Source organism: Bos indicus, chromosome X, assembly GCF_029378745.1.
Source record: "Bos indicus isolate NIAB-ARS_2022 breed Sahiwal x Tharparkar chromosome X, NIAB-ARS_B.indTharparkar_mat_pri_1.0, whole genome shotgun sequence".
NCBI classification, from domain to species: domain Eukaryota; kingdom Metazoa; phylum Chordata; class Mammalia; order Artiodactyla; family Bovidae; genus Bos; species Bos indicus.
The window spans coordinates 34,441,506-34,467,349 of NC_091789.1; the positions used below are offsets into that span (position 1 = coordinate 34,441,506).

At 44.0% G+C, this 25,844-nt stretch overlaps 1 protein-coding gene across 7 annotated transcripts in view; it reads left to right on the plus strand.

Annotated features, from left to right (window-relative positions):
• MTMR1 (myotubularin related protein 1) overlaps positions 1-25,844 on the plus strand; it is a 61,471-nt gene that overhangs the window by 16,808 nt on the left and 18,819 nt on the right. For 2 of the 7 annotated variants that reach the window (XM_070784878.1, XM_070784880.1), the window contains 8 exons: positions 586-609; positions 7,045-7,120; positions 9,530-9,624; positions 10,017-10,124; positions 14,581-14,682; positions 15,000-15,083; positions 15,928-16,077; positions 17,505-17,693. In XM_070784878.1, the coding sequence (XP_070640979.1) occupies positions 586-609; positions 7,045-7,120; positions 9,530-9,624; positions 10,017-10,124; positions 14,581-14,682; positions 15,000-15,083; positions 15,928-16,077; positions 17,505-17,693 (828 nt within the window). Of the gene's footprint in view, positions 1-585; positions 610-1,233; positions 1,261-3,219; positions 3,271-7,044; positions 7,121-9,529; positions 9,625-10,016; positions 10,125-14,580; positions 14,683-14,999; positions 15,084-15,927; positions 16,078-17,504; positions 17,694-25,844 lie in introns of all 7 variants that reach the window. The other 5 variants (XM_070784879.1, XM_070784881.1, XM_070784875.1 and 2 more) reach the window with 4 other exon arrangements.

Genomic DNA, 25,844 nt, shown 5'->3' on the forward strand with positions numbered 1-25,844 from the left:
GGGTTTATTTCTGGAGTCCCAAGTGCAAATTGGAAATAGAATTCCTATAGAAACCAGATTAAGATTGTGCTTAACTAGGCTTTGTGATCCCATTAACACCGTGGCTGAGCTGTGCTCCGCGCCAGCTGTGGACGCTTTTGTGGTTTCTTGGTTCGGTTTTGTTTTGTTTCTGTGGGATGGTTTGGGAGCAGAACCACCTTTTTATATCATTGTTTCTATGGGGAAAATGTGTTCAGTATTCCAAACAGACACACAAATGAACTTTTCAAACACAGCCTGTTCACACTGTCTTGTAATAGCCCTTGACAGAAGGGGTTTGTATTTAAAATAATGTAGTTTGTCTTAGGCTAAGGGCGATAAGTTTCTCCAAATCATAGACTTGCCTGCAAATTACAAGACAAATGTGTTAGGATTGATTGGATATTGAATGAAACTTAGAGGGCAAACATGTTAGCATCGACCTGCTGGGTTTTATTTGGAGTATTACGATGTTTCTTAGAGCATGGGCTGGCGAACTTAACAGCATCTTTCACAGGTCAATAGTGATGTGTCCATGATGATGATGTTCTGTGTTTTAACTGACAGGTTTTCAGGAGGCCTGATATAAGGGTAAGGATATTTGGTTTTCAGCACATGGGCCTCCGCCTTGTGTGTCTCTGTGCTTTATCGGACACTTAGTCTATTTAGTATTCTTTGCCTTCTCACTGGTTTTATGAGTCACTCAGATCAATTCGCTCTGCTGTGTCATAGCTTTCAGTGTTCACTAGAAATGCTTTATTTGTTATGATGTTTTCATATGCGAAAAAGCCAATGTGTGTGAGGGCAGGATGCTAAAATTTGTTTCCACTGTGCAGTACTGACTTTTGTTGTGTTACAGGAATTCTGACCAAGTGGGTATTCATGGCATGGGGTTTATAAGTCTAGGCCTATAGAGTCCTGTTCATTTAACCTTGTTCATCACATAATTCATGCTAGAGTATTTATTAACAAGAAAAACAACAAAGTGGTCAGTTGTCCATCCTGAGTAGGCAATCTAAGATTTCAAGTCTTGATTACAAGATCAAGTAAGATTTCATGTTTGCATGCTGAATCCCAAAAGCAGAAGTGCTAATCTTGAAGATGAATTTAGCAAAATCAGCCCCATTTAGTATTTCTTAAAATACAGACGTAGCTGTTATAGCTAGTGGATTATAGTTTATATTTTCCTCATGATTTTCCTTCCCTTTATTTCAGAATATTCATAAAGCAAGACAAAGATTGGTAATGTGCATGCATTTAAACCTGAGTATCAGATGTTGAAAATTAACCTTGTTCCATTAAATGAAAACAATGTGGATTTTGACAGAATCATTTAGTGACTTTAGTTTTAAACTTTTAAAAATAAGCAGGTTAAATCAAATTCTTGGATTCTAGTCGGTTTATCTTTGTTTAATTTTGTTTTCACCACGTTTTCTTTTGCTCATGGGCATCATTTTCTTTCATTGATTCACATTGTTAACTACTAGTGTTTGGCTTTACACTTGCATGGACTTTTAAATGCTATGTGGGTTTTTTTTTTTTTTTTGGTTGTTGTTTGGTCATTCATTCTTCTGTTTTTAAAAGTTTTATCAAAGAATGATTCCATTTTCTTTGTATTAAAAAAATGGAAATTTCAACAAACTGGCTGTGTTTAACAATTTGTCCTGCTCTGAAGGGTAGCAGTACCGTGTACTAAATTCAACCTGATGATAAAGTATAAAAATATTTTAAGTAGCTATTTTATTTTACTGACAAAAATGAAAGGTGGGTCCCATTAAAAGACAGGGAGGTCCAGTAATCAGTCTTTTAGGAAATTGGTAATGATGTCACCTAAACTTGAAACATTAAAAAAAAAAAAGTGTTCTCAACTATGTAAAATCTTTCTCCTCCTACCTTCTCAAATGTAATCCTAGAATTTTGCCTGTCAACAAAGCATTTCTGGGCCAGAAATACTTTCTCTCTTTATAGCAAGGCTTCACATTATATTGAGTGCCACAGGTTCCATCATTTTTAAAGGACACAGACATAAATGATAAATAATAGATATAAAAATATTACAATCTACCACCTCAAAAAATATTGTTTATGGAGCTTGGAGATTCAAGTATTGATTGCAGTTTTATTTTGAAAAGAATGCTACAACTTACGTGGTTTTTCTTCCTCATGTTTATATTAAAAGAAAAGCTAATAAACTCTATTTTAATTTAAAAAAAAAAAAAAAATGAAAGGTGGGGAAGAGTAAATTCTTTTAAAGCTTTGCTACTTATTCACTGATTGCCTTTTAAAGAAATATAGTCCTTGGGATCAAAGTTTCTTGAAGGAAAAATATATTGATGCTAAATTTTAATATTTTCAGCCTCAGAGACTTGATATAACTTTTAAAAGGGGTTATAATTTTGTCATCTTCAATATTCATGCTCATTATACCACAGGCTAAACTAAAAGTCCAAGTTTTTACGGTTTCAAAAACTCATTCTATAAAGAAATTAAGAATAGTAATACATGTAAAGATATTGGAAAATTTAGATAAAGATATGTGATATTTTAGCTATTTTTTGAAGCACGTTGATACTGTAATTAGAAAGATTTAATATGATTTTGAGTCATAAATCACAGTATTTAATTAGCAATAAGCAATAAGTAACAGAGCATTTGTATGTATCTGCATATGTATGACCCCAGCATGTGATATGCACATGTGCATGTGTGGAAATGTTGTTAATTCCAGTGGCATTGACCTCTGGGCAACATAATAGTTCCTTTTAAAAACACATGTCTACGAACCGCCTTTGGATTTTGGCTGGATTTTGGTGGCTGCCTGGTCTCTGTGGTCTGTTTTCTTTTTTATGAGCATGTTATGCATCTGTGATTTTGATTCTTTGCTGTACGCTGCAGTATTGCTTGATTTTAAAAAGACAGTACATTCTGTGTAACCCATGATGTTTGTTGCTTTTCATTTTACACCCCAACACAAACACAGAGTAGATACTCCATTTTAGGCTGAGGATGCTATAGATGGCCTCCATGTTCTTTCCTTAACTCCAAGGGGGAAAATGTTGGGATTTGCAAAACCATGAAAGGTGTGTTACATGCTTACTGTCTCTTTAAGAAAGAACTTCTGTCCTTTCACCTGTCTGTTTGCACGTGTTTCTCTCCCCCCCCCCCTTGCCTTTTCTTGTCCATGCACCTGGTGCTGTGCAGGAGATTCAGGAAGAACACAATGGCTACCCTTCTGAAGCTGAAGCTGATCAGGTGGCAAGTTGTACATGTTCATCTGTTTGTAGTTACAGACCGTGCATTTAGAAGCCATTTCATACTAGATTTCTAGGCAACCAGCAAATGCTTTTTCCACTACAGTAGCACTCTCCTGTCCAAGTTTGGTAGATTCCATTATGACATTATTTGCAAAAATTGGTTTATCCAACATTTTGTCAACCAGAAATTTGTTCATCTCTGCCTCTCAGTTTTCCCAAGTAGATTTACTGATGGGAATAATGAGCCTCAGTCACAACACGATTCTGTAGCGCCTTCACAAAGACTTAGAGGGGCAGATGCACACACTCAGGGTGCTCCTCAAGGGTGCAGACTTTGCTTTATTCAAATTTGCAAGGTCTGTACCCAGCACAGCACCTAGCATGCTGTAGGTGTTTATGGAATGAGTTCCATGTATTTTGTAGAAGAAAAAAAAAATCATTCATCGAGGTTTCTTCAGTACTTACTCTTTGCTCACTACCTCTGGACTCTGGAGACATTTAATGTAGCAGAGTTTTTCCCAAAGCTTATGTAGAAACTGAGTATATGAAACCTCTAGAGGAGCTGCTCCAGGGAAGCATGGCAAACTCCCAGCGCTCAGCTGTCCCTTTGCCCAGCCCACCCTCCTTTGGTGACCTTGGAAGTACCTTGCAGAGGCCCATTTGAAAACCACTGCTTTCGGCAGGCAACTGTTACAGAAACTATCCACCCAGCAGCCTGGGTTCAAGAGGAGAAGGCAGTGGAGAGCCAGCAAGTTGGTGACCTTATGGGTCACCAGCAGAGGTCTGGGCTAAGATCATCAGAGAGAATTCCTCAACCGGGCAACACTTGGAGCAGAGGCCCCAAGAGGGCTGGGTGTATTCACGAGACATATTTTATCCATAAGAACATTCCTCTTTGATGATGTACATGGGTTGGATAAATCAAGGGTCAAATCATGTCCTGTGCAACTTGGAAGTTGCAGTCAAAGCTTAATATAGCACAAGTGTGCGTCCTATCTCCTAACACCGGCTTTTTAGAGGGAATCTACTGTCCTCACAAAACAATGAGGCTTTAAGATCCATTCTCCTCTCGAATTCCTATGCTAAAGCTGAATGTCTTTCCTGTACACAGTGAACTTTTTATAGGGAGATCTGAAGCAGTGGGATCAATGATTTGTTTTATTCTGATAGTTGCCTTTTCATCATGTACAAAGCACGTCCCAGATTTAACTATTTTTAGTGAGAGGTTTGTCTCTATCCCATCAACACGTTTCATGCCTCATATAAATGCACGAATATTTCACGCCAGATTTAACGTGACTGTTAGAAGAGAAACCTTTGATCCCTAGCCTCTATCTTGAGAGTCTTGTACATTCTCAAAATGGTCCAGTCACTGCTGCCTCCCATCAATGGCATCTTATTAGTTAGTCCTGGGTTGAGGACTTGAAAGTGTGTGAAGTGACTTGCTATAAAGTGAATCAGACTTTCCCCCACCTCTTCCAAATTCAGTTGATTAGAACAGCTTGCTTTAGTAAATATATTTAAAAATAACCTATTCCCATTTATTTTTGAATATCAGTTAACGATTTTAAGTGTATATGATAATATTTAGCCATTAAAATAAGCTTTAAAAGTGTAACATTTGAAGTTATTTAAAACTTGAATATTGATTAAAATTGCTTTCTCACTTTGTAACTATATTATAAAATCAGTCACTAGGTTAGGCAATAAATTAAAGAAAGCAGACTTTCAAAATAAGGCTTCTGTGAAGATTGGTGATTTTTAGTGTTTCTAAAACTGGACATTGAAAAGTATAAATATTGGTTTATGCTTTATTGTGTCAAAGCTGTATTTCCAAAACAGGTATGAGTATAAATGTATCCACAAACATTCTCTGTGTCCCCTTTAACAGTTTTCTGCATCCCTAAAAATGTTGGTTGAGAAGTGTCTTAAAAACCAATCTGGACTAAAAGTTTAAACTGAGTAAAATTGCTTGGAGGTGATGATGAACACTAGGAGGAGGAGGAACTGTGTCATTTTGTGCCCTCCCCAAACAAATATCATTTGATCAACATTTAGCATTGAATTTGCTCTTTATATTTTGACATTTTCCCTTCTTATTTTATAAAATTGGATGAACCTACTATATATAGTGTTTTTAAGTGGTCCTTTAAGACCCTTTATAAAATATATTGAAGTATTCTTATAACTTGGAGAAGGAAATGGCAATCCACTCCAGTACTATTGCCTGGAAAATCCCATGGACAGAGGAGCCTGGTAGGCTACAGTCTCTGGGGTCGCAAAGAGTCGGACACGACTGAGCGACTTCACTTACTTACTCTTATAACTGTGAAAAATAATTATTTTGAATTTTCAATAATTTTGACTAGAATTATAAAAGATACCAGTTTTAGTATTTTGCTTCATAAAATTATGTTGAAAACTTAGGACTATCTACTCTGTTTTCTGCCCAACACTAGTGGCCTCCTGATGTTAACAGGTACTTTTTGGAGAAAGCAGCCCCTGATGGACGAGGTAGGGGAAATGCAGCATACTCTAGCGCCCTCTGGCGGATTCGGCCTGCATTAACATGCTAAAGATTTGTCTCACTAAAAAAAAAAAAAAAAAAAAAAGAACCCAGCTAAACTTGTTTCCTTTAACCCAGCATTTCCCAAACTTTTCCAAATAAGTCCTGTTTGCATCTCTTGGGAATTTAGTGCTCTATGAAACACAGCTTGGGAATTGCTGAGGTTTTGAAAACCTTACTCTTATTCATGACACATTATGTCAGAGATGCCCGGAGAAAGTGATCAGTTTTCTTGGCAGTATCTGACAAGGTGGCAGTACCTTGGAATAGGCACGAAGTTCAGGCTGTGGTCCCTAGATTTGTAGTTCAAGAACACCATTTTCTCAGCTCCCCTGAGTTATCTGGTGCTATCCAACCAGGCTTGCCAGAGACTGGCTCTGTTGGTTCATAGTGCCAATCTGGACATTTAGAAATGTGGGCATGTATCCTTCCAGCCATCCAAGACATCCTTTTCCTGGTGATATTGTAACAGGAAGCCTGAGACCTCTTTAGGAATTTGCTCGGTAAGCGTGGAAGCAGCAGTGTGAACTGACTGGGGAGAAAAGCCTGATGAACAACACAGCCTGCTCCACAGGAGTGGATGAAATGCTCTTGTCTGCCAGATGAGGGCGCACTCTCGTGGCCTGTATACACACTGACAAGCATGCTCGCCTGTCCTCCCTCCTGCGCGTTGTGCAGCTGCAGGAAGCTGGGTTGGAGTAGGGAAGCTTTCTTATTTTATAAAATAAGGCTTTATAAAGTAGGGCTTTCCTTAGTAATAGACCCTCCCTGCTTTCTTAAATTAGACTTTGGGGTTTCCCACACACTCTCATAGCTGAGCCATTTCTACAGCTGCTTAAGCATCTGCATCTAATGATTTTATTTGTACTAGTTTCACGCTCAGAAGGTAACCTTTTTTGACCTTACTTCCAAATTCTGGAGGCACCTTGTAATAGCTGTCTGTGTAGTGATTACAGTATCTATCTGTCATGTCAAACCATCTCTGTATTAATGCTTTCTAACTGTGAACTTTAAGTATGTGTAACAATTTGTTCGACTATGCAGCATGGTGTCCTGTGATGCAGAGCTTTGAAATTGTCTTGTAAGGGGAGGGGGGCATACATTTTGCACGCTTCTGTAGCCTCGTAGCAAGAGCACAGAGCACTACCATTCTTCCCAGGTCTACAGATGGAAAGGGAGATTTACTCATGTTTGGTTTCTTGCCAGGCTCTAAGGGATGGAAATAAGCTGGCACAGATGGAAGAAGCGCCACTTTTACCAGGAGAATCCATCAAGGCCATTGGTAAGTTTAACGAGTACATTTTGCTTATGGAGATCCGTAAAATGACATGGCACATTACTCGTAAGCACAGGTGATGTATGTGCTGGAGATCAGCCAGATCCATTTAATTTGGGGACAAATGGATGAGACCTTGTCCTTCTTCATGTCATCATGACCCTAAGAGACAAGGGCCTATAGAGGATCCCTTGAAGCTCCAAGCGAGTCTTGGGTGGCAGTACCAACTTTGCCCCATGAACTGAGGCAGGTGAGACTCTCACGGTGATGTCAGTTTGATGATTTGTTGGAAGCCTTCACTAGAAGGAAAAGGTCCTGAAGGATGATCCACATCATACTTTCAATGGCAATTTAGAGAACTTGGCAAAGAAATTTTAGTGGCTTTTAAGAGTCCAGAAAGTACAATTTTAGTGCAGGAAAAGGGCATGTGTGCCCACCCTGGTTTATAAGGGCAGAGGCCTGCAGTGGATGGCTAGGCATTTCAGCTGGCAGTCCACTGTGCCAGGCTGGGTGGGAGGGCAGCCAGCTGGGACCACTTCACCTCACGATTGCCAGGGTTAGGGTTGACAGCCTGGTTTGTGAGGCTCGGTGTCGCCTTCTTCCCTCCTGGCTCCCTCCCAAAGGCACGTGGCCAGTCCTGGAGCATGGTCATGTTGTGTTTGAGTAGCTGGGCTCTCCTGCCAGGACCTTCACACACATTATTCCTCTGTGATAGCCTACTCTTGGCTCTGGGCTCTGTTCATCCCAACCTGAGTTTTGAAACGGTTTCTCTCTTGGGCTTCAGGAACTTCATCCACTCCTGGTGCTCCACCGGCCTCTCTGGCCTTTCGTCCTCTGGGAGCGTTTCTAGCCCTGCATCTGTGTTGTTTTGGGAATGATGGGACTAAAATGCAGAGTTAATTCTGTTATGCCTCTCCTACTCCAGACAAACAGACTACACAGATTTAAAGTGAATGTGAAGAGTTTTGACACGTTTATACACCTGGGAAAGCACCATCACAGTCAAGATAATGAACATACTTATTACCTCCCAGAAGTTTCCTTAGGGCCCTTTATAATCCCTCTCACCCATGCCTTCTTCCCCTTTCCCAAGCTCTAGAGGGTTGTTGATATTTTCTAGAGTTTTATAGAAATGGCATCATTGAGTATGTCTTTATGTCTGCTTATCTCATTCTGCTTAATTATTGTGATATTCACCCATATTGTGAGTGCTGTGGTCAGCAGTCATTCCTTTTCATTGCTGAGTCGTATTCCATTGTGTGGATACATCACAGCATGCTGATCTGTTCACCTATTGACAGACACTTGGGTTGTTTCTGTTGTTTGGCTATTACAAATAATACTGCCATGAACTCTGATGAACAGGTCATCTCTGGCCTCGTGTCCCATCGTCCTCATGCACCCTTGGACCCAGCCACACTAACTAACCTCTGGCAACTTGTTGACCTCTCCTCCCTTCCCCTTCCCCAGCCTCCCTGCTGAATTAAGTCATTCCTTTACTGACCTCTTATCACATCAAGTCCACATGGTTCTGATAGCATTTATCAGGCTCTGTGGTGATTTTCTGTGTAGTATCCCTCAGGGGTTGGTTAGTTACCTGGTGAGTAGTAAGGAATCTTGTCATTTATACCTAGAATCCCAACAATAGAGCCACTCAGTACATAATGAGTTTTATAAAAGTTTAATATAAGTATTTTGAGAATTTGGCTGAATGACAGCTTTAGTGCTGTTATTTATCCCCTCAGATTCATCAGTAACTGTGTCCATTCTTGAGCTTTCAGTGGAATGGTACTTTTAGTGGAATAGCACTTTGGGAACATTGGGAAGATGTGGTATCTTTGTGACTGGTGTGAGCTTCCCAACGTTCATAGGAGTCATATGTGTTGTTGATTTTGATATAAAGGATGTTGATATTGATATAAACATTAAGAAATATGGAAGCTGATGAAGAATTTGAAGCAAAGAACTCTTTCCCCACTTCATTGACATGGTTTTGGTTTTTGCCATCTGTAAAGCAGTTTTTTTGGAGATGCTTCGGGGGACAGTGTTTAGCTTTAGTTAGTTTTCATTAGTAGTGATTTATGAAATGTAGCCCAGGATCTTCAGAGTTTAATTAATATGTTTTTGAATGTGATTAATTTATCACTCAGGGAAAATGTGAACTCTTTGGAAAGAAATGACAAAATGTAACTTATTATGAGGCTCTTTACTTAAAACCTCATTAAGTAGCAAATCAGACTTTTGTTTTAAAAATGGAATTTTGTTAGAAGATTATCCATCTATGCCTTTGTTTAAGGTAATGAAAAAATTTAATTTCCTAGAAAACTAGAATCACATATTTGTGGAAACTCATGTTAAGATTTATTGAAACACAAGCCAATGGCACTAGATGCTATTTTGGGTTTTTTCTTTCAGTGAAAGATGTCATGTATATCTGCCCATTTGTGGGAGCAGTGACTGGCACGCTGACAGTGACGGACTTTAAGATGTACTTCAAGAATGTAGAGAGAGTGAGTATTTAAAAATCAGTTTTATTTTTTACAATGCTGCAGAAGAAAGCACATAATGAAGATAGTAAAAAGTATCCTGAAATCTTACCACTCTGAGAGGAACTGAGAGTCAGTTTTAAAATGTGCCCATTTTAAGATGTGCAAGCAGATTTTGTATGTTGGGGAAAAAAAGGCCATTAAAGTAACACTTTCACGGGGGTGGGGGGTGGGGTTTAATTATACTCTTGACATCTACATCACCAAGCAGGTGATAAACCAGACCTTAGTGTCTTAGCCAGAACCGAGACGAAAATCAAAGTAATAAGCAAACATGTTTTTAGCCAGTGAAGACTTGAATTGGAAAACTCTGTTGACTGACACTGATTGGCATTCATGTTCATCTGTGAACCCAGGACCCACATTTCGTCCTCGAAGTCCCCCTGGGAGTGATCAGCAGAGTTGAGAAGATTGGAGCACAAAGCCATGGAGACAACTCTTGTGGCATAGAGATTGTGTGCAAGGTACTGTGCTGACGGAGAGAAACTGAGATGGGGCGGCCAGCTGGAACATCCTTGGGCTCTTGGATAGTAAGAATAATTTGGACGTTAGTCGCTCAGATGTCTTCAGGACACAAACCTCTTCAACCTTTCATCAACCAATTCAGACCATTATATAAGCTGTTGAAGTAAACTGCTTCTTTTTTTTTAATTTTTATTTTATTTTTAAACTTTACAATATTGTATTAGTTTTGCCAAATATCAATATGAATCCCCCACAGGTATACCCGCGTTCCCCATCCTGAACCCTCCTCCCTCCTCCCTCCCCTACCCTCCCTCTGGGTCGTCCCAGTGCACCAGCCCCAAGCATCCAGTACTGTGCATCGAACCTGGACTGGTGACTCGTTTCATACATGATATTATACATGTTTCAATGCTATTCTCCCAAATCTCCCCACCCTCTCCCTCTCCCTCTCCCACAGAGTCCATAAGACTGATCTATACATCGGTGTCTCTTTTGCTGTCTCGTACACAGGGTTATTGTTACCATCTTTCTAAATTCCATATATATGTGTTAGTATACTGTACTGGTGTTTTTCTTTCTGGCTTACTTCACTCTGTATAATAAGTTCCAGTTTCATCCATCTCATTAGAACTGATTCAAATGTATTCTTTTTAATGGCTGAGTAATACTCCATTGTGTATATGTACCACAGCTTTCTTATCCATTCATCTGCTGATGGACATCTAGGTTGCTTCCATGTCCTGGCTATTATAAACAGTGCTGCGATGAACATTGGGGTACACGTGTCTCTTTCCCTTCTGGTTTCCTCAGTGTGTATGCCCAGCAGTGGGATTGCTGGATCATAAGGCAGTTCTATTTCCAGTTTTTTAAGGAATCTCCACACTGTTCTCCATAGTGGCTGTACTAGTTTGCATTCCCACCAACAGTGTAAGAGAGTTCCCTTTTCTCCACACCCTCTCCAGCATTTATTGCTTGTAGACTTTTGGATCGCAGCCATTCTGACTGGCGTGAAATGGTACCTCATAGTGGTTTTGATTTGCATTTCTCTGATAATGAGTGATGTTGAGCATCTTTTCATGTGTTTCTTAGCCATCTGTATGTCTTCTTTGGAGAAATGTCTATTTAGTTCTTTGGCCCATTTTTTGATTGGGTTATTTATTTTACAAGCAACTCCTACAGCTCAACTCCAGAAAAATAAACTGCTTCTTTTCTGTTGAAGTGTTCCAATTAACATGGACCTGTAACCTAGGTGGTGACATGATTTGTTACATTTCAGAGAAATCCAGTGGAAAGCAGAGATCAGTATTTTTTTTTTGCAATTTGTCATTATAAGACTAGTTTTCAGTCAGAGACTTCCTAAAGGGACAGTGGGCATGTGTGTGCTCAGTTGCTCAGTCATGTCCTACTCTTTGCGACCCCATGGACTGTATCTCGCCAGGCTCCTCTGTCCATGGGATTTTCCAGGCAACAATACTGGAATGGGTTGCCAGTTCCTCCTCCAGGGGATCTTCCTGACCCAGGGACCAAACCCGCATCTCCTGTGTCTCCTTCATTGGCAGGTGGATTCTTTACTACTGAGCTACCCAGGAATCCCTAAAGGGACAACAATATTCATAAATTCTGTGCTTAAAAACACAGTTGAGTTTCTTGTTGGAATTTGTACCTGAGCCATGCTTAATTTTGATTTTGTCCTTTTCCTCCAATGGATTAAGTAAAATTTGTGTGACAGCTTTGGTGAGGACTAATCATTAAAGATGAACATGAATTTGAGCCAACTCTGGGTGATGGAGGACAGAGGAGCCTGGCATGCTGCAGTCCATGGGGTTGCAAAGAGTAGGATACAACTGAGCAAATGAGCAACTGAACAACGACAAAGTCATTTAAGAAACATCTTAACTTATACTTTGTTCCAATGACTTTGCCTTGTGGAATACAGTTCACTAACAACCTCACCTAAAATACCAGGCAAGAGATCCTGCCTGCAGCACCATCCAGGTCCCTTCCCAGTTTGGGGTTTGGATTAGATTCCTGCCAGTCTGTCTGCCTCCATCATATCTCTGAATGAAGCTCTTGCTGGTTGGCCCTAGACTGCAGTTGAGCCCATGTTTTCAAATAAGCCTTTACTATGCCGGCTCAGAAATCTGCTGGCTTCGTAGCATCCCTCGAGCAACACGTGGCTGTCCTCTCCTTGGGTCCATGGTGGCAGTCCTGATTCTCCAGGATTCTCCGCAGGCAGAGCAGTGGGAATCCTTTGCAGAACTTAAAGCCGAGGGTGGGGTAGGTGAGTCAATTCTGTAATTGTGGAACAGGTCATTTCCCTACTGAGAACTCTTCAGTAGCTGCCCGTTACCCTTGGGCTAGAGGGAAAACACGGAGAACCCGTGGTGTGAACGGGCTTGCTTTCCTTGGCAGCTCCCACTCCAGCCCGCCTCCCCTTGTTCTTGCCATCCCATTCCTATAGTTGCTCCCACCCGCCTTGGACCCCGCCAACCCTTGCCACACTCAGACTCCTGGGGCTTCACACATGCTCTGTCTTTGCTGGCAATGCCTTTGCCTCTGAGCTGCTGCTGCTGCTAAGTCGCTTCAGTCGTGTCTGACTCTGTGCGACCCCATAGACGGCAGCCCACCAGGCTCCCCCGTCCCTGGGAATCTCCAGGCAGGAACACTGGAGTGGGTTGCCATTTCCTTCTCCAATGCATGAAAGTGAAAAGGGAAATTGAAGTTGCTCAGTCGTGTTCGACTCTTCGCGACTCCATGGACTGCAGCCTACCAGGCTCCTCCATCCATGGGATTTTCCAGGCAAGAGTACTGGAGTGGGGTGCCATCGCCTTCTCCCTCTGAGCTGAGCAATCCTAAATAGTAAGTCAGCTCAGTCAGCAACTGGGGAGCACGTGTGTAGCCAGAGTAGCTTGGCGGGATGGCACAGCAGGAAGTTATGTCACTTAGGCAGGTGTCCTGTAGCTGCTTTCCTACGATATTTGTGTGTGTGTGTGTGGTCAAGGCGAGCCTTTGTGAAAAGCAGTTTTAAAATGTTCTTCAGTGTAGAATTGCCAGGACCATGCTTAAACAGCTGATACGCAATTCAAAAAGTACAAAAACTGTGTAGCAAAAAGTGTTTCTCTCCAGCCACCCTGATCCACTCTGCAGGCACCCACTGGCACTGGTTTCCATAGATGGCCTCTGCATACAAGCCTGTGTCTGAAAATGTGAATGGTCGTGTGTTACACTCATTGTTCTGCACCTTTCTTACCCCCCTCAACTATTATCTTGGAATTCCTTGCTAGCAGTACCTAATGAGCCACTTTTTGTTTTCATTAGCTCTGTAGTGTGCCATCAGTGGTACTGTAGTTCATTGACCCAGCCCTTATTTATTGATGGGCATTTAGGTTATTTCCATTCTTTCACTGTTACAAATAATACCACAGCAATACCTTCCTCACTTCCCCAATTGCTTTTGCTTTAATTTGTTTGTGGTCATATTTATTTTTGAATTCCGTGTAAGACTAAAGAATGAGATTCTTGTGTTTTAACGGAGAGTGTAGGCTTAGAAAGGTCAGGGGGTAGTGCTCAAGGCAGTCCTGGGAAGACATTGTACCCTTTGAGCCACCTTGTCGGCCTTGCTTCTGACAACTTCCACTTGGGCTTCAGGCTGACAGGTTGTGTGGCAGGGGGCTTTCAGATACTCATCTTGAGAAGCAACATTGTAATTTCTGTAAGGAAGTCCCTGAGAGTCACCGTCTCTACATGACACAGAATCCTTGCTCTGAGTTCAGAGGAGAAACCTCTGTTGCATTTCTATTGATGGATGGTGCGAATTCCATAATTGACTCTTTGAGCAGCTTAAGCCAGAACTGAGTTTATGGCACACCTTTAGCACAGAAGGGCACACCACTTGATGTACCACTTTTATGTATTAACCTTACTCCTGGTTCCATCTGATGAGTTTTCCCCTCTAACACCTCCCCTTTGTTCCATTTTCCTCAATTTATTATCTTGTTGGAGGTGTTTTGTGAATTGCCTTTTGTTAGTTGGAGTAAAATGGAGTCCAGTCACCACTCGGTGTCTACCAGGGACTAGTTACAGGACACCCCCTCGCCAGCAAATACCAACATCTGGAGACATGAATGCCCAAATGTAAAATGGCATCATATTTGTATACAGTCTCTGCACATCCTCCTGTGTACTTTAGACCATCTCTACATCATTTTAAATACCTAGTGCTATGTCAGTGCTATGTAAATAGTTGCTTGACAAATTGTGTGTTTTGGAACTTTTTTCCCCAATGTTTTTAATCCATGCTTGGGTGAATTTGCGGGTATGGAGTGTGCAGATATGGAGGGCCAACTATGTTTTGTGAGAAATGAATAAAAATATTTTGTCTCTTCATACCATGGGGTCTACCTCATAGGTACTCAATACATGTTGAATAAATGAATTTTGCTAATTGTTTGACAGGATATGAGGAACTTGCGACTTGCTTATAAACAGGAAGAACAGAGTAAACTCGGGATATTTGAAAACCTCAACAAACATGCATTTCCTCTTTCCAATGGGCAGGTAAGTACATGGAAATAACCTTCTTTTTGTGTGGGTCTGAATGCCTTCGTGGCAGTCTAAAAATGTCATGTTTAGTTATTCTTTCTTCCAGAGGTTTCCTTTATCTCTTTTCTCTCTGTTGGTAACTAACATTGAGTACTTAAAGTGTGTCAGTTCTGTGTAATGATGAAGAAAACTTCAAATTTGTTGTTTTACAAAATTTTATAGATTAAAGTAGGACTCAATACATTCAGCTCATACCTGAATGAAAAGCTTTAGTAGTGTGCCTGTGACAGCGCAAAGATGCTAACATGTCTATTTTGTGCTTTTGTATCCAGACACTCTTTGCCTTCAACTATAAAGAAAAATTTCCAGTGAATGGATGGAAAGTTTATGATCCAGTATCTGAATATAAAAGACAGGTAAAGTGTGCTGCTTATCAATTGGAAAATAATAGGTTGAGCATCTTTTTCCTAAAAGGGTAGAAATGTAGTGGAGAAGGAACCTTTTACAACAAGTTGTCCATGGGCGTAACTCACCTAGTCTGTCAGTTCTTCAGCTCTGGATGCCCATTCTCCTTGCACCACACCTTCAGCTGTGCCACTGTTTGTTCTTCCTTTTTTCAGAGGGCAAATGGAGTACCAGGATGAGGGGGAGGGGTTACAAAGAAACCAGCCAGATGGTTTTTATTAGATATTCTGATAGTAAGTTGATTAGTAAGGATAAAGCAATGGCTTAAATTAGATTATGAGTAAAAGACGTGGCTATGTCAGTCCGATGGCATTTCTCTGCCTAGAAGTTCTTCAGTGCATTGTTAGTTTGAAGATATTCCAATGAGACATTATTTTCATGACATTTACTCTTGGTCTGCACCTTAGTTTTGGTACAGTGACTTTATATTCCTTTAGACATTTTAAAGAAGTTTCTGTTCCTCTAAAGGACTTCTGTGGGTACTTTTAAAGAACACTATGCTCACTTGTTATAAAAAACATGACAAGAAATACATAGGACTGGAATTCAAGTATATAATTTGCATGTTTTAGTATGTTTGGAAATCATGCTTCATTAGATTTTTTAAAAAATGAATTAGGTAGGCCATGGCTTATATAAAATAAATGTATATTTAATCTTTTAAGCAGTAATGAAAAATGAATTACAAATGGATTTTACTAGAAAATAATTGGATGTGGTTCATGCTTAGTACTTTTGAAAGTGTAAAAATATGGTCCCCACACACACCACCAACTTTCCTCTGACACCTTGCAGGGCTTGCCAAATGAAAGTTGGAAAATATCCAAAGTAAACAGTAATTATGAACTCTGTGACACCTACCCTGCCATCATTGTTGTGCCAACTAGTGTAAAAGATGATGATCTTTCAAAAGTAGCAGCATTTCGAGCAAAAGGTAGAATCCCGGTAAGTAATAAACAATGTTATTTAGATATGAACATATACTGTATTTGGTCTAATATGGGGAAAAGCAAGTTAGAAAAAAATCTCATGAAGAAAATGGAAAGTAGAAAAAGAAGTCTATAAACCTGAACATATCTTTGATTCTCAAGAACTATCTATATAAGCATTTTGTCTGCCTGCTATGACCCCACCTGCCATGAGTTCATGTTACTAAGTACCAGGGTGACTTCAGTCATGTTTTTAAAACATGGTATATGGATAGCAGAGGGCTAAGCTTGCTAATGTGCTGACAGTTTGTGTCACTGGTGTCACTGAGTCATCCTGGAGAAAATACATTCTTTCTTAGATACTGAGGGGAAGGCTGTACCTGTACTGGGAGGGCCACCATTGCAGAAAGAAATAGTAGCCAACAGGGGGTGAAGTATTTTAAAAGATTTGTTGGTATACAAAAAACCCTGCACATGTTTAGTGGATCCAGTTTGGTGAGTTTGGATATATGTGTACACTGGGGATACATATTAGGGAGGAAACCACAGTTAGGGAGGGAGTGCATGTCTTGAGCCCTGCATGTGCCATGTGGTTGACCCCAAGTGTCTTGGTCACTGGAGGAAAATGGTAGGTTTGGGGACATAGCTTTAGATTTTACAAGAGACTGTTTACTTTGTCCTCATCTGGCCACGTACACCATAGTTGAGATCCAAGTGTTAATTGCCCAAACGTGTCTGACTCTTTGTGACCCCATGGACTATAGCCCACCGGGCTCCTCTGTCCATTGGATTCTCCAGGCAAGAATACTGGAGTGGGTTGCCATGCCCTTCTCCAGGGGATCTTCCCAACTCAGGGATCAAAGCCGGGTCTCTTGCATTGCAGGCAGATTGTTTACCATCTGAGTCACAGCTGAGATTCAAAGGTGTTTTTAAATGAGGAGACAAAATCAGTTGATCAAATAGAAATGGGCTTGGTGTTAGTCACGGTTTGACTTAGTTTCTGTTTTTCTTAGAATCCTAGAATTTTAAACGCAAAGGAAATTTTTTAGAGCTCACTTAGTCAGACTCCTTTCTGCCTAACCCAAACATTGAGTCTCATGGCTACTTTCACACTGTTTCAGGCTGAACCGTCCCTTTTGACAAAAATACTAAAAGCAGGTGTGCTTAAGAACTTGGTGGCTCAGTGCTAAAGAATGTGCCTGCCAATGCAGGAGACGCAGGAGACCTGGGTTCGATCCCTGGGTTGGGAAGATCCCCTAGAGAAGAAAATGGCAACTCACTCTAATATTCTTGCCTGGAGAACTCCATGGACAGAGGAGCCTGGAGGGCTACAGTTCATGGGGTCGCAAAGAGTCAGACATGACTGAGAAACTGAGCATACACACAGGTACATTAGAGCACATCTTGGTTTCCATACTAATACTTGTTGCTTTCAAACACTAGGTGTTGTCATGGATTCATCCAGAAAGTCAGGCAACAATTACCCGTTGCAGCCAGCCGCTTGTGGGTCCCAATGATAAGCGCTGCAAGGAAGATGAGAAGTACCTGCAAACAATAATGGATGCTAATGCACAGGCTCACAAACTCATCATCTTTGATGCCCGGCAAAACAGCGTCGCCGACACAAACAAGGTACTGCAGAAGCTCTTCCTGTGAGCTGTTTCTAAAGCTTCATGCTGTTCAGATAGCCCCGTGAAGGTGGACTCCTGCGGAGCAGCCCACAGTGGGCCTCCTAGATCTCCAGCCCTCGTAAACCTGGTCTTCTCATTGCCCCTCCACAATCCTGTCTGCTGACCCAGAAAGTAAAGACCCAGAAAGAGAATGATCACCTAGAGAATCTAGTAAGCGTTTTAGTGAAAGGATTGTGAGGCCCATGGAAGTCCCTTTAACCTTTGATTACTTGACCAATTCATATCTGGCCTGAAGCTCTGTACGAATGGAGTCAGCTGTGTGAAACAAGGCACCCAGCTCCGTCCTAGCCCACCAGCTGACAGTGTGGGGCTGTGCGGCCCAGCCTCTGATGCCCTCTTTCCAATGGAAAGGCTCTGAGTGGAGTCCTTTCTATTTCCCACAGATGACTGGCTGACAGTGCAGTCCTGCTGGCAGGTCTGTGGCAGTCAGAGTCCTGGCCCTTCCATGAGGAATTTCAGGTATTGGGATGGTGCGGACAGCCCTTACCATCTCATGTTGTTGTCATTCAGCTACTCAGTCGTGTCCGATTCTTTGCGACCCCATGGACTGCAGCATGCCAGACTTCCCTGTGCTTCACCATCTCCCGGAGCTTGCTCAAACTCATGTCCACTGAGACAGTGATGCCATCCAACCATCTCATCCTCTTTTGTTCCCTTCTCCTCTTGCCCTCAATATTTCCCAGCATTAACTCATGCCTACCTGTAAAATGATACTCGGGTAACAAACATGTAATGAGCATGTACTAGGGAGCAGGTGCTGGGGATACTCCAGGGTAGATGAGGCAAGGTGCTCCTTGTAGGCAGAGTTCACTATTCTGGTGGAGCTTGTGCTACTGGGCCAGGCTTCACAGAGGAGGTGGCGTCTGAGGTGGTTTTGGATGATCTGCGGCAAGACACATCTGACATATGCCTGAGCATGTCATTTATGAAAAGGGCAAGAAGGGGAGTGCCTGAGGGCTCCCCTGCTGTGCCCCCCTCAGCAGTGCTTGGAGGTATTTGTTTCTCTTGGCAGCTTGTGGCCCTGCTTTCTTCAGTGATTATTCCATTGTTGCCCATGTCCTCCAAAAAGCCAACCTCCTGCCTCCCCATCTCACTGTCGGGAGGAGCCCTTCCCAAGACTTCAAAGAGCAAACAAGCCATCAGGTGTCCCCTTAACACATGTACTGCTGTGGGCCATACACACAAACTGCCAAGCAGCCCCCACCATGGGCCTTGGGGAAGTGGATGTCCAGCTCACATTGAGGGAGCATAGTGGTCACATGGTTGTTTGTACATGACTGTGAGCAGTCACTGCATCTCTTTAGACTGCAGTCACCTCTCTGAACTGGGAGTAACAGCATACCTCCTCCCTAGACTGCATGTGAAGGTTGTGTGGGTGCCTGTCCCTGAGAACTCATTCAGGTTAACTTCACTACTGAACTTTCAGGTCGTTTTCACTACTGACCCAGAGTAGATGGCTCCATGATCTTGGCTCTCATGACATCTCTTGCCCCAGGACCTCTCTCTCTGCAGCCTGGCCAGCTCAGCCTCCTTCCCTGCTTCCTCTCCTTCTTCCTAATTGGCAGATGGCAGCATGCCTCGAACCCAGTCTGGGTCCTCTTTTCTCCTTTGCCCAATCTCCCTGGGCCATCTCCTCCATTGCCCTGACTCTCAACACTGCCTCTGTGTTGAGTTTGCCCTCCAAGTTTCTCTCCCGCCCTGCTCCCTACTGAGGTCCAAATGGGATTTCCATCCCATCATCTGGTTGGTATCCCCTTTTGGTTGTCTTCCCAGGCAACAAAACCTAAGCATATCCAGACCAGCCTAAGAGGCAGGGTAGTGACAACCCTTGGCTTTGCATTCAGTTACACCTGGAGTTTCCTCCTGGCTCTGCCCCTCCGTGCTTGGTAGAACCCTGAGCAAGTTACCTAACTGCTCCAGAAGCCTCTTCTGTAATGGGGGTGGGGCGGGGTGGGGTGGGTGGGGGTGACGGTGTCTCATGTAGAGGGCTGCATCAGGATGGAAATGGGGTGAGAGGAATGAACAGTGGTATCAGCTACTGAGGCGGGGAAGCTGGGAGAGGACCAGGACAAGGAGGAAGATGGACAGCACCTGAGTTCCCTCAAGGACCACAAACTCAGTGGCTTAAAACAGCGCACCTTTATCCTCATACCCTTCTGGGATCTGGCTGCGGTGCCCTCCTGAGGCTTTCTGGGGAGATCCGTTCCTTGCCTCTTCGGGCTTCTGGCAGCTCCTCTGTGCATGCGGCCATAGCACTCCAGTGCCTGCCCCTGTCTTCACAGAGCCTCCCCCTCCCTGTGTCTCTATGTCTTCTCCTCTTCTCTCTTCCAAGGATGCTTGGAATGGCAGTTAGGGCCCACCCAAGATAACCCAGGATTCTCTCTTCACCTCAAGAACCTCAATCATACCTATAAAAAAGGGGGCACATTTACAGTTGCCAGGGATTTGGTGTGTATATCTTTGTGGGGTGGGGGGAGGCATTTTTCAGCCTACTATGAAAAGTCATGCTTAATCAGTCAGGTCCCCTGGCTCCCCACAGCTGGTGAATCCAGTGACCCCTGTCGGTCTTTCTGCGTACTTCCTGTCACCACTGTAGTACTGTCCCCAGGAAACTGTGAAAAACATGATAAAAGCTATATTCATGGAGGCAATCTCTAAACATCCAACAGAGCTAGGGCAGTCCATTATGTTTTATCCCACACAAGGGATAGGAGCTGGACACCAAATTGCATGTCTAGAATGATTTCAACTCTAGGGGTGTATGTGTCTAGGAACCAGACAAGGATATTTATCTGTCCAAGGCCCCATTAGCTTGTCTATATATATCATGTCTGCAAGTAGAGATAGTTTTTCTTCTTACTTTCCAATCTCGATGTGTTTTATTTCTTCTTCTTGCCTAATTGTCTGGCAAGAACCTCAAGTACCATGTTTTGCTTTTTAGTTTTATTTTTTGGAATATCCAGTTGGCTTTATTAGGTGATTCATGAATCTGGCAGAATCCCATCTAGCAGCCAGAAGGGTACTTACTCTGTAGGACCTTGTTAAATAGAAGCAGTGAAAGCAGGAATCCTTATCATGTTCCTAATCTTAAAGGGAAAGCTTTCAGTCTTTCACACTGGGTATATTAGCTGTGGTTTTTCATACATGCCCTGTTCAGGTTAAGGAAATTCCCCTCAGTTCTTAGGTTTTTGTTGAATGATTTTATCATGAAAAACCATGAAAGGATATTGGATTTTCAGAAGCCTTTTCTGTATCAATAGGTCTGATCATGTACTTTCCCCCTTCATTCTGTGTCATGTGGTGTATTATCAACACATTGGCTGATTTTTGTATGTAGACTGATGTAGTGGTATGGATAGCATGTCCCCCAAATTCATGATCCTCTGGGACCTCAGAATGGGACCTTATTTTGAAATTGTGTCTTTGCAGATATAATTAGTTAATATGGGGTCAGACTGGATTAGGGTAAGCCTAAAATCCAATGATGTTCTCCAGTGTTCTTGCCTGGAGAATCCCAGGGACGGGGGAGCCTGGTGGCCTGCCGTCTATGGGGTCGCATGGAGTCGGACACGACTGAAGCGACTTAGCGGCAGCAAAATCCAATGATGTGTGTCCTTATAAGAAGGTCGTGTAGCGACAGTGACCCAGGGGAGATGGCCACATGACAATGAAGGCAGAGATTGGAGCCATGCAGCTACATGTCAAGTGGCCCCCAGAGTTGCCACAGACCCTGGAAGCCAGAGCCTCTGGAAGGAACTAACCCTGCCAATAACTCAATCTTGGACTTCCAGCCTCCAGAGCTGTGAGGGGATAAATGTGTCATTCTAGGGCACCTGCTTTGTGGTGCTTTGTTACTGCCACCTAGTACTGTTACTCATACAAGCCCTCACATTTCTAGGATAGCTCCTACTTGGTCATGATGAATAATTTTCTTACTATGCTGCTGGATTCAGTTTGCTGGTACTCTGTAGAGGCTCCCTTCCACCCTTTCTCCATATCATGGCCAGAGGGATTTTCTAAAGGTCCAGCTCTGGGCACCCCTAGTGCCTTGAGGCAATGACAACCAATTTCTGCACAGGGCCTCTGAAGCCTCCCAAGCTGAAGGGCCTTTCCTTCCAGCCTTGCCACACCTTTGAGGCCCACATCGCAGCTGTGGCAGCACCTTTCAGCTCCTTCAGCATATCCCAGTGCCATCTCCCAGTCTCCACGTGCACCTAACCACTGCCCCATCCTTCCAGTCACAGTGGGAACACCACTTCCCCAGGGCAGTCTCCCATGCCAGGGTGCTCTGCTCTTTCCTTTCTGTAGTCCTCAGCACACTGCCAATTCCTCCCTCAGTGTGTGTCTTGCCTCAACAGCAGGGACTGGAGGGTACTGAGCACACCTGGATCCCCAGAACTGGACCGCCACACAATAGCCACTCCCCAACTGGAACAAAAAGCTGTCGGTGGGTGGGCAGGCTCGTCTGCCCATGGGGGCCCTGATGGCGAGTGGCACTGGGTGTTGATTCAGAAGTCCTAACTTCATTACGGAGGTCAGCTTTAAGTTAGCTTTCTTCTTGGGAAAGTGAAAGGGAAGGGAAGGAATTTCTTTTTAAGCTGTTACAAGTTGAGGAGCCTGTGTGGGGAGGATACAGCTCTGGAACTCAGAAGAAGGTCAGATTGGAGGTTGAGACCGGGGCCTGGTAGCATGTCAGGTGGAGATTGCAGCCTTGGATGGGAGGGGATGAAGTTACTGAAGGAGTGTAGGTCACGGGTGCAGGAGCCTGGCACAAGAGCCCCTGAAATGCTGCCTAGGGCAGGTAGTAGAGGAACCCAGTGAAGGGAAGGGAGAGGTCCCAGATGCCAACAGATGAGTGTCAGGGGAGATTAGAGGAAGGGGTGTCTTAGTCAGCTTGGGCAGTTATAACTAAATATCATAGGCTGGGTAGCTATAAACAGTACCACTTATTTCTCAAAGCTCTGGAAGCTGGAAGTCTAAAATCAGGGTGCCAGCAGAGTTAGTGTGTGCTGAGAGCCCATGTCCTGGCTTGTAGAGAGCCATGTTCTTGCTGTGTCCTCACACCGCCAGAGCAGAAAGCGGTGAACTCTGTCCTGTCTCTTCCTAGAAGGGCGCTGTCCTGATCGTCAGGGCTTCACTTTCCTCATCTTCTAATGCAGTCCCACTGGGCATTCAGTTTGACATGGAGATTTTGGGAGGGACAAACACTCCGTCTGCAGCAGTGGGGAGCTGTGTGGCCTTTGGTGTCTGAGTATGTGGAAATCCTGTCCTGCCAGTCTCTTTGGGAGTTGGCCGCCCTCTGTGAAACTTTATATTCTCACGTGAGAATCCTCCCCACTGCCTAGGGTCTACATCTGGTGGTTGAAGAGCCTTCATTAGGCACTGAGCAGCTGGCCTGTAATCATGAAACCTGAGCCATTCTTCAGCCACCTCCTTCCCAAGGGCCATGACTCTTGTTTTTCCCTGAGGGTTGAGGCCCCGGCGCCACTGCTGTGAGCTCACTCTTGGGGACTTGGATGCCAGTGGGGACCAGTGTCCCAACATAGCTGGCTTCTCTCTAGAACCCTGCTTTGCCCCCATAGAGGGAGGGCTGGCCAGCAGGATCACGTCTTCCAGAAGTTTGAGCCTCTCCCCCCCAATTCCTGCTGGGGTATATATACATGGGGCCCTGTCTCGCTGTATCAGCCTGCCAGTTGTCTCACTGTTCATATTGTTTGCTGAACCCAGGGTAGGCAAGGGTGAGTAGGGGAGCTGGAAGAAAACAAAAGGACCTGTAGGAACTGCAGACATATTTATTCTCTAATGGCGGGTGTGGTGGCCGTAGCATCAGACATGCTGTATTCTCTCATGGTTGACCTAGCAGACGCAGCCATAACATACCTACAAGGGCTTTTCAGGTGGAGCTTATATATATTTACAGAGCAAGAGTGGCCCATGGCCAAACGGGTACATAATGACACACATGCACAGTGGTATAAGTTATCTCAGCTGTTACATAACCATGTATTTACAAAATGTGGGGTGAGAGCAAGAGGCTGTGGGGTGAGGCTGCCTGACCACCGCCATCTTGGCTAATTTGCTCTTTACCTACAGGTCCCTTCTCACTCTCCTTACCCTCTTCTGTCTCCAGACCTCCAGGTGCCTGCTCTCTGTCCTCGCACAGAGTAGGCACTCATGCTCTATTTCTCCCATGATCCCATTTTCTGATTGTTATTTGTCTTATTTGGAGCTTTAGTAATCAGTTTTCAGGCAACCCATTGGCTTTAACTCAGTTCTCCTGGTTAACACCAGCCCTAAGCAGGTGTCCTCTGCACTCATGCACTTACTGGGTATGGGGCCTCTGCCCCAGCCTCCAGGCTCCCTTGGTGGGACCAGGTCCGAGTCATTGCCCATCTCAAGGCTCTGCATGGTAGGTGCTGAGGGAGGTCATAATACAAAGGTGCTGAGTAGTGGGTGAGGGGTGCTGAGCCTTGCACAGATTAGCTTTCATTAGATAGTTTATTTAGTTAGTATTTAATTCCCATAGTGAGCCTCTGCAGTATTTGAGGTGAGAAATCTGAGGCGCAGAGAGAAGGTGAGCTACTGGAGGAGGGGCAGGGCTGGGATGATAAAACCCACACTCCTACCACCAAGGCCTGTGCCTTGAATCCCTCAACCAGCAGCATCTTCAGTGGGTGCAAAGGGTATTGTTATGAACAACGTCACCGTGCCCCACAGGCAGGACTAGAGTCTAGGCTGCATTGTCCGCAGTGGGTGTTCAGAGAGTCTTCCGTCATTCTGTGCTGTTGTTTCCCCACCAGTCATGTTTACAGCCCCTATTCTGCACCCTCAAGCTGAGGCATGCTCCCCTGCTCCTTGCTGCCCGCCTTCCCCAGGGCCATGCCAGGACTGCTGAGCAGAACCCCAGGCTCAGGGCTGGGCTCCCCACCTCCTCCCCAGGAGTCAGGTCAGCCTGGCCCCACGCCTTTCATCCCTGACCGCTGGCTGTTTGCTTCTGCACAGAACACACCAGCCCTCGGACAGGAACTGCCCCCACCTGCCCACATCCCACTGCACCCCCCCAGCTGGAACCCACATACCACTGCACCCCATGGCCTGGAAATGAGGGTCACCTCCCCGTGGACCCCTGTGTCCTCCCCTGACTGCTGCCAGCTCTGCCCGGCCTGCTCCTATGCCAACTGGCTCCCAGGAAATCTGTCCATCTGTGCAGATAAGCCCTCCCCAGTCCCTGTCCCCTTCCGCTTGGAGGTGGCTCCACTATTCTTGTTCCCAGACTGTTTACGGTAAGGCCACCAAGTGCCTTCTTGTCAATCTCACGAGCTTTTGATGCAGTTGAGTACCCTCTCGTTTTTGAAAGACTCTCTTCCCTTTTCTCTTTATCCTCCAGTCTCCAGCTGCTCTCCTCAGTCTCGTTTGCTCTGCATTCCCTGAATGTTGGCCTTCCTCTGACCTTGACTGCTCTCTTGGCCACACACACTGGCCCTGAGCCCTGGACCCACACCCAGAGCCACCACCCAGCCCCCTCATTCATGCTGCAGAGCTATGCATCCTGCTCCCTGACACAGCTCCATCACCCAAAGCCCAACGCTGTGTTCCTCCTCTAGAAACCATCCCAAATTTTACAATTCAGTGCCTTCCAGTCTTTTGACAGTGTTATGTAGCAATCACCACTGTCTCATTCCAGAATGCTATCACAGCCTTAGCTGGAAACCCTGTGCCCACTGGCAGTCGCTCCCCATCCTCCCCTCTCCCCAACCCATGTCAACCGCTAATACTTTCCCCGTGGATTGCCTTCTTCTGGACACGTCATATAAATGGAATCATACCCTGTCTGGTCTTAGGTGCCTAGCTGCTTTCACTTGGCATGATGTTTTTATGGTTTCTCTGTTGTAGCACAAATCAGTACTCCATTCCTTTGTGTAGCTGAGAAATAATCCATTGTAATCATACAGCACACTTTTTTTCTCCACTCATTCATTGGTGGACATTTGGGTTGCTTTCAGCTGTTAGCTATTGTGGATATTGCTGCTATGATTTGTTGCGTACAAGTTTTCATGTGAATACCTGTTTTTAGTTCTGTGGGAGCTGGAAT